The sequence below is a fragment of the Cervus canadensis genome, chromosome 9 (assembly GCF_019320065.1).
Source record: "Cervus canadensis isolate Bull #8, Minnesota chromosome 9, ASM1932006v1, whole genome shotgun sequence".
In the NCBI taxonomy this organism is placed as follows: Eukaryota; Metazoa; Chordata; class Mammalia; order Artiodactyla; family Cervidae; genus Cervus; species Cervus canadensis.
This window is the reverse complement of record NC_057394.1, coordinates 17880831-17894253: the sequence shown is the minus strand read 5'-3', so window position 1 is coordinate 17894253 and position 13423 is coordinate 17880831. Positions and strand designations below refer to the sequence as shown.

General features: G+C 42.9%; 1 protein-coding gene across 1 annotated transcript in view; it reads left to right on the top strand.

Annotated features, from left to right (window-relative positions):
• LOC122447590 (ATP-binding cassette sub-family C member 4-like) overlaps positions 1-13423 on the top strand; it is a 134194-nt gene that overhangs the window by 36959 nt on the left and 83812 nt on the right. Inside the window, 4 exon segments of the mRNA XM_043478288.1 lie at positions 3926-4015; positions 5911-6102; positions 11029-11123; positions 11345-11431. Of these exon segments, the coding sequence (XP_043334223.1) occupies positions 3926-4015; positions 5911-6102; positions 11029-11123; positions 11345-11431 (464 nt within the window).

Genomic DNA, 13423 nt, shown 5'->3' with positions numbered 1-13423 from the left:
TTTTTTTTTTTTTTTTTTGCTGACTGTATAGCGCTTCTCCATCTTTGGCTGCAAACTGCAAAGAATATAATCAGTCTGATTTCAGTATTGACCATCTGGTGATGTGCATGTGTAGAGTCTTCTCTTGTGTTTTTGGAAGAAGGTATTTGCCATGAACAGTGAGTTCTCTTTGCAAAACTTTATTGTCCTTTGCCCTGCTTCATTCTGTATTCCAAGGCCAAATTTGCCTGTTAGTCTAGGTGTCTCTTGACTTCCTACTTTTGCATTCCAGTCCCCTATAATGAAAGGGACATCTTTTTTGGGTGTTAGTTCTGGTGGCTCAGACGGTAAAGCATCTGCCTACGATGCGGAAGACCTCGGTTCAATCCCTGGGTCAGGAAGATCCCCTGGAGAAGGAAATGGCAACACACTCCAGTATTCTTGCCTGGAAAATCTCATGGACGGTGGAGCCTGGTAGGCTACATTCCATGGGATTGCAAAGAGTTGGACACAGCTGAGTGACTTCACTTCACTTTCTAGAAGGTCTTGTAGGTCTTCATAGAACCATTCAACTTCAGCTTCTTCAGCATTACTAGTCAGGGCATAGACTTTGATTACCATGATATTGAATGGTTTGCTTTGGAAAGGAACAGAGATCATTCTGTCATTTTTGAGATAGCATCCAAGTACCGCATTTCAAACTCTTGTTGACTATGATGGCTACTCCATTTCTTCTAAGGGATTCTTGCCCACAGTAGTAGATATAATGGTCATCTGAGTTAAATTCACCCATTCCAGTCATTTTATTTTGCTGATTCCTAGAATGTCGACATTCACTTTTGCCATCTCCTGTTTGACCACTTCCAATTCATGGACTAACATTTCAGGTTCCTATGCAATATTGCTCTTTACAGCATCAGACTTTGCTTCTGTCACCAGTCACATCCACAAGTGGGTGTTGTTTTTGCTTTGGCTCCATCTCTTCATTCTTTCTGAAGTTATTTCTCCACTGATCTCCAGTAGCACATTGGGCACCTACCGACCTGGGTAGTTCATCTTTCAGTGCCCTATCTTTTTGCCATTTCATACTCTTCATGGGGTTCTCAAGGCAAGAATACTGCAGTGGTTTGCCATTGATTCTCCAGTGGACCGCGTTTTGTCAGAACTCTCCACCATTACCTGTTTGTCTTGGGTGGCCCTACACGGCATGGCTTATAGTTTCATTGAGTTAGACAATGCTGTGGTCCATGTGATCAGATTGGTTAATTTTCTGTGATTGTGGTTTTCAGTCTGTCTGCCCTCTGATGAAGATGGATAAGAGGCTTATGGAAGTTTCTTGATGGGAGAGACTAAGAAGGAAAGTGGAGAAGCTTAGAAGGCTTAAAAAATGTTTCTTGTATATTAAAATGTAGCTTCTTTTGATAGATTTTTCATTCCTAAAATCTGAAACTAGTCTTTTTGGTGATGAAAAATCATTGTCATTTTTTAAGTACGTGAATGCTGTTTAATCAGTTCAGTTTTTTTCTAGAAAAAAAATTCAATTTGAAGATTATTCAGACTTTTAATCCAGACTCTGTGCTTTAGGTCTTTTGGGCGTTTTACTTAATCACTTGTAACTTTTTTTTTTTTTTTGACATAGCAGTTACTATTTTCTTAACACTCAGGATACGTAAAGACCCACAGACACCGTAAGTCTCTCAGGAACGTGACCTGTGACCAGCATGAGGAGTACTTTGTCCTTCACCCTTGAGTTGGATTATGTGTTGTCACATATACCTTCATGTTTTATATTTTTCTTTCAGTAGAAGTACTTTATTGCCCTGTTTAGCCAGAACCCGTAATACATGTATCATGTATAAAATTGAGGCTTTATCACTCTGACCCATGGTGTCATAATTAATTACTTTATTACCCATTCTTTTTGTTGGTTTTGAATTAAAGCTCTCTTTAGAGCTTTGAAGATTACTTATAAGAGTTAATTTACCAAGAGTGACTTCTTAATATAAAGTGCCTCTTTGCTTGCTGAGCATTACTGAGGTTCATTCCATCAAATGAAAATGGAGAGATTAGTGGAGATTTCAAATTATTTAGGGCTTCTTTTATAGCTCAGTTGGTAAAATATCCATTTGCAATACAGGAGACCCCAGTTCGATTCCTGGTTTGGGAAGATCCCCTGGGGAAGGAATAGGCTACCTGTCCAGTATTCTTGGGCTTCCCTTGTGGCTCAGTTGGTAAAGAATCCTCCTGAAATGTGGGAGACCTGGGTTCAATCCCTGGATTGGGAAGATCCCCTAGAGAAGGGAAAGGCTATTCACTCCTGTATTCTGGCCTAGAGAATTCCATGGACTTTATAGTCCATGGGTTCGCAAAGAGTTGGACATGACTGAGCGACTTTCACTTTCAATTTATTTATTTAGTAAAGGGCCAGGCATGCTGGGTACTTACGTGTTGGTCTTTTGAAAAGTTTTATCATCTAATTCATATTCATGTAACAAGTGTTCTGCCTGTTGCCAAATATCAGGAGGGCTAGGATTACCTTGAAATGGCAGAATCACAGCTTTAATGAGAGCCCATAGGAGCCAGAGATCTATTGGAATATTTTTTCCCCATTTAGTGGCTTGTTTAATATTCTCTTTAACCAAGTTCCAAATTTCTATATCAAAACTGCCCTCATCAGGGAACCAGGGATTGTATTCAACCACTGTTTGAAGGCATGCCTCTATGTGTTGACATGAAACCGAAAGTCCTTGAAAAGAAAAATGGTGGGGCTTTCCAGCCGTTTGTCCCATAACCCTGCACTTAACTGACCTCAATAGGTCCCAGTCACTCTGGCCTGGATACCACAAATTCCAGGTCCCTGTTTTGGGCACCACTTGTTGGTCTTTGATATAGACCGAGAAACTGTTGGACCGGAGTTGATTAAAAGAAAGAGAAAGTGCAGTATCTCTCTGGTTATGTGGAAAACCAATAAAGCCCATGCGCAGGACTTGTACCACTCACGAAGGCATAGGGCGTCCTCTCAAGGAGGTCTTGAAAGCCCGGGTGAGAGAATGAGCTTGGCAGGTTTCCACGCTCTGAAGAGAATTAAGACAGAAAGAAGGATGTGGGGGACCCAAGTCTCTAGTGGACAAGGGTATTTTATTAGCAGAAGTGCAGGCTTATATATCTTTAATAAAATGATTACTCAGCCATTACTAAGGATGATACTCCATCAGTTGCAACAAGATGGATAGTCTAATACATGCAAAATCGCTGATATTGAAAAGAGTCACTAAAGGGAGCTACTGAAAGGAACCCAAGCGGGTACCCTTTCCCATGATCTCAGTCCTAAGAATTGCGTGCAGCTCTGCTTGTTCCCGGAATAGGAACTGATAAGGAACAGAAAATCCTTGAGAAATGGCACACAAAGGAAGAAAAGTGCAACATAATGGATTCCTTAAAGTTGAACGTTCCCTGACACTTATGCTGCAGCTTTGTGGAGATTAATCAGACAGTTAAAACCATGGGTCATGATGAAAACTTACAAATGATTAAAAACCTTCCACACTGGATATTGTATTAAGTACATTATTTTAATAAACTAGTGTGCATCATTCAGTTTGCATTTCAGGAAGGTGCCTTGTCATCTCTGCTACTAAATTCTGTGGATGTCTAGAGCTGTTTCCGTATGTAAATCTGGTAAAAGAAGGAGGCTTTCTAAAGGCAACTTAAAACTACTTCAGGAGGGGAGGAGCCAAGATGGCGGAGGAGTAGGACGGGGAGACCAAACCACCTAAGACATAGGATTGGATGAAAAGGCCTTTAGGACACAGTATCTTAAAATAGGAAAAAAAATGTGAGTTAATGTTAGGATATCAGTGACTATTACATTATTTTCTCTACTTTTTAAAGTAATGTGTATTACTTTATTGAAATGGGTACATTTTTTATAGACTTTAATTTGCAGGAATCAGAAACCCCAACCCTACAAGGCCTTTCCTTTACTGTCAGACCCGGTGAACTGTTAGCTGTGGTCGGACCTGTGGGAGCAGGAAAGGTAAGTTGTGATGCCTTTTGTCAGCTTGATGTGATACCACAGCCTCTGTTCAGTCCTCAGAGTGGAGCCCAGAGCTGAGTGTGACTCAGTTTGAGTTTGAATTGGGTGTCTCTAGAAAGGCTTTTCTCTAGGAACATTAGTTTTGCAAAAAGGTTTCATGGCCTAATACATTAGGATAAATGCACATTGTGTTTTCCTTCTTAATCCTTCATGTGACATAGTTGGGAACTGCTCGTGGGGAGTTTGGACATCTCAGTGAAGGAGATTATTTATGTGGCAGCTGTTCAGGATGGATGGAGACAGTTGGGACTTCTTTTTGTCACAGTGGCCCCTCCAGGAAGTTTGGAGGTGGTGAAGGCTCTTCCAGGAAGCTCTGAGCATTTCTTTACGTGACTTGACTTGGTCCCATCAGTGCACGTATAGGGAATGTGCAACCACGTGCTGGAGCTAAAGATATAGACATGAGCCAAACCTTGACACCTCTGCCCTCCAGAGGCTACCAGGTTCTGGGGCAAGACAGATATGCAGGCAGACTATTTCAGCCCAGTATGGTGAGTGCTCTGATGGCGTGGACATAGGCATGTCATTTCTGTGTGTTACAGGAGATGTGAAGGACATGTACATGTGCACTTAGTGTCCTGTGTTTGTACAACAAAATACAGAAACCTAAATGTGGGATGTGCACACGAGAGGGTGATGACTTCCTCCATGAAGGACTTTTTAAAAATTTATTTTTAATTGGAGGATAATTGCTTTACAATATTGTGTTGGTTTCTGCCATACATCAATATGAATCAGCCATAGGTATGCATATGTTTCCTCTCTCCTGAGCCTGTTTCCCACCTCTCATCCCATCCTACCCCCCTAGGTTGTCACAGAGCCCAGGATTTGAGTTCCCTGGGCATGATGGACTTCTGTTCTTCAAATACAACAACCTCAGAGTTCTTTTAAATAGCAATCTTTGGATATATTCTTCACACATAGTTAATTTTTTAATATACTTATTTATGTATTTGGTTGCATTGAGTCTTTGTTGCAGTGAATAGTGTCTCTAATTGTGGCATGTGGGCTCAGTTGCCCTGGGCATGTAGGATATTAGTTCCCCCACCAGGGGACCAGGGATCTAACCAGAGCCTCTGGCACTGGAAGGTGGATTCTCCTTGTTTTTTTAGGGTTAATTATCTGGATATAATTAGTTTTTTTTAATATTTTATTTTGTACTGGGATATAGCCAATTAACAATGTTGTGATAGTTTCAGGTGAACGGTGAAGGGTATATGTCAGCCATACATATACATGTACCCATTCTCCCCCAAATTCCCCTCCCATCCAGGCTGCCACACAACATTGAATAGAGTTCCACGTGCTGTACAGTAGGTCCTTGCTGGTGATTCGTTTTACATACAGCAGTGTGTACCTGTCCATCCGGAACTCCCTAACTGTCCCTTTCCCCCCATCCTGGAAGGTGGGTTCTTAACCACTGGACCACCAGGGAGGCCCCACATAGCTTTTTAAGAACAAGTATTTGTCAAGTAAAAGATATCCAGATGCAGGAACAACTGCATTAAACCTCAGATACAGAAAATATACATCCTGCTTGTCTGCTCTGCTAGAGAAGGATGTTAAACATTCTTAGTCTTTGCTGAGTAGAGCATTTCATCTGAGGGAACTCAGGCAGAGTAGATTGTTATCATGTTAATATTCCTTATCAACCTTTAGTTTAAGAGTTGACCAGTAATGCTCTGTTCCATTTTTTTTTTCCTGCAGTATCCAAAGCTGTACTTTATACACTTCTGATATCCTCTATCAAGCACCAGGGTGGGGTCGGCTGTGCTGCGGGGATGTTCCTTGCTGAGTGCACCCTGTTCACGTGTGTGTGTTGCCGTCTGTTTCAGTCCTCACTGTTAAGCGCTTTGCTGGGAGAGCTGCCCCCGAGCCAGGGGAAGGTCAGCGTGCTCGGGAGGATCGCATATGTTTCTCAGCAGCCCTGGGTGTTTCCAGGAACTGTGAAGAGTAACATTTTATTTGGGAAGAAATATGAAGAAGAACGATATGAAGAAGTAATAAAGGCTTGTGCTTTGGAAGAGGTGAGTAATGACTCTTGAGTTGCATGTAGTCGAATTTCAAATAATGATAACATTGATTTAAGCTCTAAGGTTTGTTAAAAGTTCTTTTTTTTTTTTTTAATTTGAAAGGTGTTTTATGTTGCTTTACGCTGGACTTCTGGGTAAGTATGCAGTCATATATGTTGTTGTTTTAATTCAGGTGTGATAATGATGGTCACAGAATGCCTTTGTTTCATTTGGTGAAGTATCTTTCACTTTTAGATTCTTTTTTTTAATGGACAATTAACAAATTTGTAAGAATAGAGAACACTGTGTAATGAACCCTCATGTTCCCACCCCCAGGTTCAGCCAGGGTCAGCTGGTGGACAGTCTTGCTGGATCTTTAACCCTGCCCTGTGTCACCCCTCCACACAACCCCACCACCCCATCCCCCGGGGTTCTAAAGCAAATCCTAGATCTCAGATAAGTTCATCTGTAAACATTTCATTGTTGTTGTTGTTCAGTCCCTAAGTCCTGTCCAGCTCTTTTCAACTCCATGGACTACATCAGGCCAGGCCTTCCTGTCCTTCACCATCTCCTGGAGCTTGCTCAAACTCATGTTCATCGAGTCGGTGATGCCATCCAACCATCTTCTAATCCTCTGTTGTCCCCTTCTCCTCCTGCCCTCAGTCTTTCCCAGTGTCAGGGTCTTTTCCAGTGAGTTGGCACTTCGTATCAGGTGGCCAAAGTATTGGAGATTCAGCTTTAGCATCAGTCCTTCCAATGAATATTTAGGGTTGATTTCCTTTAGGATGGACTGGTTTGATCTCCTTGCAGTCCACAGGACTCTCAAGAGTCTTCTCTAGCACCACAATTTGAAAGTATCAATTCTTCAGCACTCTGCCTTCTTTATGGTCCAACTCTCACATCCATATATGACTTGTGGAAAAACCATAGCTTTGACTATATGAACCTTTGTTGGCAAAGTGATGTCTCTGCTTTTTAATATACTGTTTAGGTTTGTCACAGCTTTTCTCCCAAGGAGCAAGCATCTTTTAATTTCATGGCTGCAGTCACTGTCTGCAGTGATTTTTGAGCCCAGGAAAATAAAATCTGTCACTGTTTCTACCTTTTCCCCATCTATTTGCCATGAAGTAATGGGGCCAGTTGCCACATAAATTATAAACAAACATATTCTGTTACCATAAGCAATATAGTATGTAATATTTGCATATTATCATTAACCAGTTTTTAAAACTTAAGTTTTTTTTTAAACAAGTTTTTATAAAAACTTTTAAGGATTTTTAAAAGTTTTAGGCATTACCTAGTTAAAGGTCAGAGAACGCAAGTTAAAGGTATCATGTTGATAAATTCTAGTTTGATATTTTCCCATATAGATTGCTTGACCTTACAAAGCCCTTTTGGATGCCTGTAAGTTTATACTTTCATCTCATATTTACACATTCCTGGCAACTTGGATATTTTCTTTTCAGGTTGCCTTGACAGTCATAGATAATAAGATCCTTCTGTGTCTAGGTATAGAGACCTTCGAGACTTGAGTTATTTTAGTGTTGCCTTCATTTCAGATATAATCTTCAGTCACTCCCTGGGCCATGTGATGTGAAAGAGTAAAAGGCTTTGAAGTGGTTCAAAAGGACACAGTCTGGTTCAGATTCCAGCTCTTCTGTTTAACAGCTGACCGTCCTCAGACCAGTGATGTGACCTCACTTAGTCTCAGTTTCCTCATCTGTGAAATGGGGCCAGCGCTTCCTGTGAGCTTGTTGTGAGGATTACAGATAATCAGCGTCAGGGTCCAGCACAGAGCTTGGTGCACAGATCTTATCCCCAGGAGCTGAGAGAACCCATGTGCACGTGTACAAATGATGGAGCAGAATTAGATGGTCCTTCATGAGAGATGAGAGATGTAAGCAGAGCCTTAGGAACCCGGCAGGTAGAGATGAGTCCAGGGTGGTTTCATGGGCGAGTGTGCTTGGGATGAGCTTGGGAAAATGGGCAGAATATTGATAGACTGTGAGAGGAGGGGTGATTCCACATGGAAGAAAAGCTGTGAAGGAAGCAGGGCTCCTGCTGCTTTACTCTCAAGTCCAGCCCTCCTCTGCCAGGGTCTCACGTCTTGCTCACATTTACCATTTCAGCAGTCTGCTCCGTGGTGTCTCCACTGTGAGTCTCCACCATCGCTGAAGGGCCCTTGATGTGCTTCTGAACAGATGGCATCAAATCTGCTTTGCCATTTCCTAGTTTGCCTTTAGTGTGTGTGTCTGCTGTTCAGTGGGAATTGGGAAAACTCAACTTAAAGGAAAATAATGTGAATAAGAACACCTTTCTGTCAGTGGGGGGAATTGTAGTCTATACTCAAGTCAGGCTTTTCCCTTTAACCTAATTGGAAAATGGTGGCTAGGAATTTAGCCTGACTTGGATTTTGTTGCAAATCCTGTGAAATTGTTTTCCCATTTGGGGCTGGTCCATAAATAATGTTCAGAGTCAGCAACACAGTCGCAGTCTTGCTACCAGATTCAGAGAGACCCTGTTTCTTGTGCCCTAACTGTGCTAAGTGAATGAGTGGATTTAGGTGCTTTTTCTAGAACATGCTTAAGGTTGCTGTACTATGACGTGTTACTATTTTGTTAAGCAAAATGAAACAATGTAGAATCAAAGCATAAAAGCTAAGTGGAACAGTTTGAAAGGACTTCAACAGTGAAACAGAGACCAATAACTGTGTGTGTGTGTGTGTGTGTGTGTGTGTATGTATGTATGAATGTAGGGCTGTGAACCTGTTTAAAATGGCTCATTGTTGTTCATGAAAACCAAATCAAGAGATGGTAATAACCTGAACTCAACAAAGAAAGACGATGAAATAATCATGAATTTTCATGACAGATCAATTGCTGACTTTCATTGGATTTAACCTAGTTAAGCTTTGAATGAGCAGGGAACCTGTGTGTCTGTGTGCCTGTCAGGGAGGGTTATGATGGACACTCTTTCTTCTCTTTATGGTCATGTGCTTTGTATGTTATGACCCACCCTGTGAATGTGGTCCCACTGTTGGTTTGATGGGAAAATAGGCATCAGTTACAAGTAGCAAATTATAATCAATTCTAGTCCTTTTTCCATTTATAGAGGGTGTTCTCACTTTTAAGTTTAGTGACTCTTGTTTTTGTAGTACATTCTGTAGAAAAGGAATCTGAGACTTAGGGAGATCAAAGGATTTGTTTATCATGCAGACTCCAGAGTGCTACCCGCTTTCTCCCCATATTTGCTAAAGCAGAGACAGAGAGTGAGGGCATCATCTGCAGAAAGGTACTGCTGTGTATCTTAAGTTGATGCCTGAGGGGTTTAGTAGATAATTCAAAGATTTCTAACATAATAATTTTGTAACTTAAACCTGATTGTTATCTTGTCATTTGGGGGATATTGTTGTCATTTTGTTTTTTTTTTATTTCCCCAGATACTCTTTGGAAAATAGACTGATTTGTCCATTTACTTCTTAAATAATATTCAAATATAACTTATGGTAGATTCCCAGATCCTCAAGTCAAAGCTTCATATCTTTCTTAACTTTGAGTTTTTCCTGCTTTCACATACAAGTATCTACTTAGTTCGGCTGATCTGCTTGGCGTACGTTGAGTACACTGTTTCTTTCCTTTTGGTTTTCCTGCCCAGGCTGCTCTTTCTGCTCCCATTTCTTTCTTTTTTTTTTTTTTCTGCTCCCATTTCTTGTACAGACCTTTTCTGTCACTCTATGACTTGCCTTAAGTATCACTGGGAAGACATTGGCGAGGTGTTATCCCTTCTCTGAAAGTGAGAAGCAGAGACCAAGATCAGGAAAACTGGTAACTTGAGATAAAATAAGTCCTGTGCCTTCACCTCCTGGGCCTCCAGCTCTCACACCTGTATCTCTGGCACAGACCTTCACACCTGCATGTCCGGCTGCACTGTGACATCACTGAGAGGTCATCTCAGCTTGTCCACAAGTAATGTCTCCTAAACCTGCCTCTACCATCTTCCCCAGCTCAGTAAATGCAGACCCTGTCCTTCCCCTTCCTCACCCCAGACACCACAGTCTCCTCTTCTCTTATAGCCCACACCCATCCTGTCAGCAGGTCTTACAACTTTGCCTTCCAAATGTGTCTGGAGTGTGACCCCATCTCTCTATTCCCACTGTTTTCTAGCTTATTCCAGTAATGTCCTCACTTGTATCTGCCTTTACCCTTCCCCACTTACTGTCTGTTTTCTGCAAAGCACAGGAGTTTCCTTGTAAACCTCAGACCGTGTCAGTCCTCCCTTCTACCCTCCCCCTCTTACTGGAGTGCCCCCAGGCTCCTCCCGCTCTGTCTCCACCCTCACTCCCTCATTCTCACTCTGCTCTCCTGCCTCCTTGTCTTGAACCCCTTGGGCATCTCCCCGTGGCCCCTGCACCCGACCCTCCCTCTGTGAGGAGTAGCCTCTCCAGGTCTGCCTGAGTCCCTCCCTCCCCCAGATCTGCTCACACCCACTCTGAGCAGAGCCCTCCCACCCTAGTGTGGACTCACTTCCCTCCTTTGCTCTCCATCCCCCTGAGCCAGCTTCCTTTTCCTTCTTGTCCTCAGTCCTTGTGCTCAGGTTAATTTTCCATATCACCCATTTCCCACCGTGGAAAGAAATTCTAAGGGCTCTGTTTCCTCATGGCTGAATTCACTGTGCCCAGAATGGTGCCTGGTGTATAGTCAGTCCTCAGTAAATATGTGTTAAAGTGGCAAAATGCATAAATGCTTTGAAAAAATACAGAATGAAAACAAGTGAAAAGCCCTAAGAGTTCTTTAAATTTTCCTGGTTACAGTTTAGTCACTATGCAATAAGCACATTGCTGTTGATTAAACTCTTGTATGAAGAACTGATGCTAAGAGGTTAGGATGGCAGGAGAACACATTTTAAATGTTTTCCTTTTTTTCCTTTTCTATCTCCATACAGGATTTGCAGAATTTGAAGGAAAGAGATCTAACTGTGACAGGAGATGGAGGAACCCCGCTGAGTGAAGGACAGAAAGCCCGGGTCAGCCTCGCCAGGTAAATGTGGTTTCAGTTGCCATCCTGCCCCTCCTCCTCCACGGCTCCTAGTGGACGTGAGCACACAGACCCTGCTCACTGGCTGGATTTGTGTGAAGCAGGGTCTTGTCCCTTTCCCTGGGCTCCAGGAAGGAACATGACGTTGTTGGACACCATTATGATTCAGAGATGAGACCCAGGGAGTGTGAAGTGTCCTTTCCTGACGTCTCTCTGTTTTCTAGGGCTGTGTATCAGGACACAGACATCTACCTCCTGGACGATCCATTCAGCGCAGTGGATGCAGAAGTCAGCAGGCACTTGTTCAAACAGTGAGTTTGCGCCTGTTTTATATCATTTCTTCTTTCCAGGAACCCTCTAGGGATCAGGGAAGGGAGTTCAGGAAAGCCTTTGTGCTCCAGGAGACTCAGCTCCCTCTGCCCTGGTGTTCCTTCCTCCCTTCCCTTCCCTCCACAGAAGATCCATCGTAGAGAAATCTTACATCATGATGAGGTCAGGACAGGAAAATACCGCAGGTGCTTCCATTGTGTGGAGGAGAGTGGGGTCCATGCTTTAGGGAGTGAGGGATAGATGGCAGATTCCCCCATGACTTGCAGTTGATGAATCCAGACCCCAGGGATAAGGACAATGTAAAATTTTTAAATCAAAGAGTAGGACTTGGTAACCTGGTAACTGGATACCAGTCCTTTTCCTCCATCATGTGTTGAAGGCACATTAGAAGTGATGTTTCCAGTACTGACATAGGACTTCCATGGAAAGACTATTGGTTTATGCCTATTAATTAATCTGTTGGCTTGGAAATACTTAATAAAGACTAGAATTTACAAAAGATTTATTTCACATCTGAATATGACTCAATTATTTAACATTGCTTCATGGATTCTTACTAAAATTAATACTTAGACCCTCATGTAGGGTAACCTTGAATTTGAAACTCGGTATCTGGGTTGAAGTCCTGACTCTCACTTTGTTTGTGGAATTTGTTGTCAGTGGCTCTTTCTTGGCCACAGAACTCCTGAAGGAGAACAGCTCTGATGCTTTTCTGTCCTAACACACGCTGACTGAGGCCTCTGGTGGAGTCTAGACTGGCCTCTTTGAAAGCCTCATGAATTCACTTTTTCTGAAACAGCACCACATCTACCCTCACAGTTAGTTTCCTTGGTGTCATTCACCTTGTAAAGCCAACGAGCCTTCCAGCTGCACTTATTAATGTCCTGCTGTATACACAGAGATCGATGTCCTTACAGATGTTCCTACACAAAACCTCTTCGTTTACAGGGAGGACGGTAAGCCAGGAGAGGGAAGGACCACACTGGGCCAAATAAGGGAGACTAGGACGCCCAGCTCTCATTCCTGCCTCTGAGGAACCTGTCTCTACGTGGAGCTTGTTAAGACAGATGCCTGGGAAAGCTCAGCAGAGTCACGGTTTAGAGAGTTTCCATACAGGGTAGGACATACTCAGTGGAAGTGGAAGTGTCAGCTGGAGGCTTTCACTGAAGTTGGAAAGCTCCCTGTGCCCGGGGCTGGGTGGGCAGTGCCCTGGGGGCCTGCAGGCTGGGCAGGTGTGTGGGGGCTGAGAAGAGGACCCAGTCCTTTGCTGAAGGAAGAAGAGAAGCTCAGGTGTGGAGGGAGGAGGAAGCAGGGCTGTGAGGAGGACAGCAGGCACGTCCTCGCCTGGAGGAGGCAGGGTGTTCAGCAGAAAGAAGCCTTCTTGCTGTCAGGTCCTATGTTAGTTTCTAGGACTGTGTCTATCCAGGCTGCTCTCACAGGAATCAGAGCTGGGTGGCTTAGGAATAATGGAAGTTGTCTCATGCATCCAACCTGGGCTGGTGATCTGTTTCACCCTAGATAATATACATGTTTCAATGCTATTCTCTCAGAACATCCCACCCTCGCCTTCTCCCATAGAGTCCCAAAGTCTGTTCTGTACATCTGTGTCTCTTTTTCTGTTTTGCATATAGGGTTATCGTTACCATCTTTCTAAATCCCATATATATGTGTTAGTATACTGTATTGCTCTCTATCTTTCTGGCTTACTTCACTCTGTATAATGGGCTCCAGTTTCATCCATCTCGTTAGAACTGATTCAAATGAATTCTTTTTAATGGCTGAGTAATATTCCATGGTGTATATGTACCACAGCTTCCTTATCCATTCGTCTGCTGATGGCATCTAGGTTGCTTCCATGTCCTGGCTATTATAAACAGTGCTGCGATGAACATTGGGGTGCACATGTCTCTTTCAGATCTGGTTTCCTCAGTGTGTATGCCCAGAAGTGGGATTGCTGGGTCATATGGCAGTTC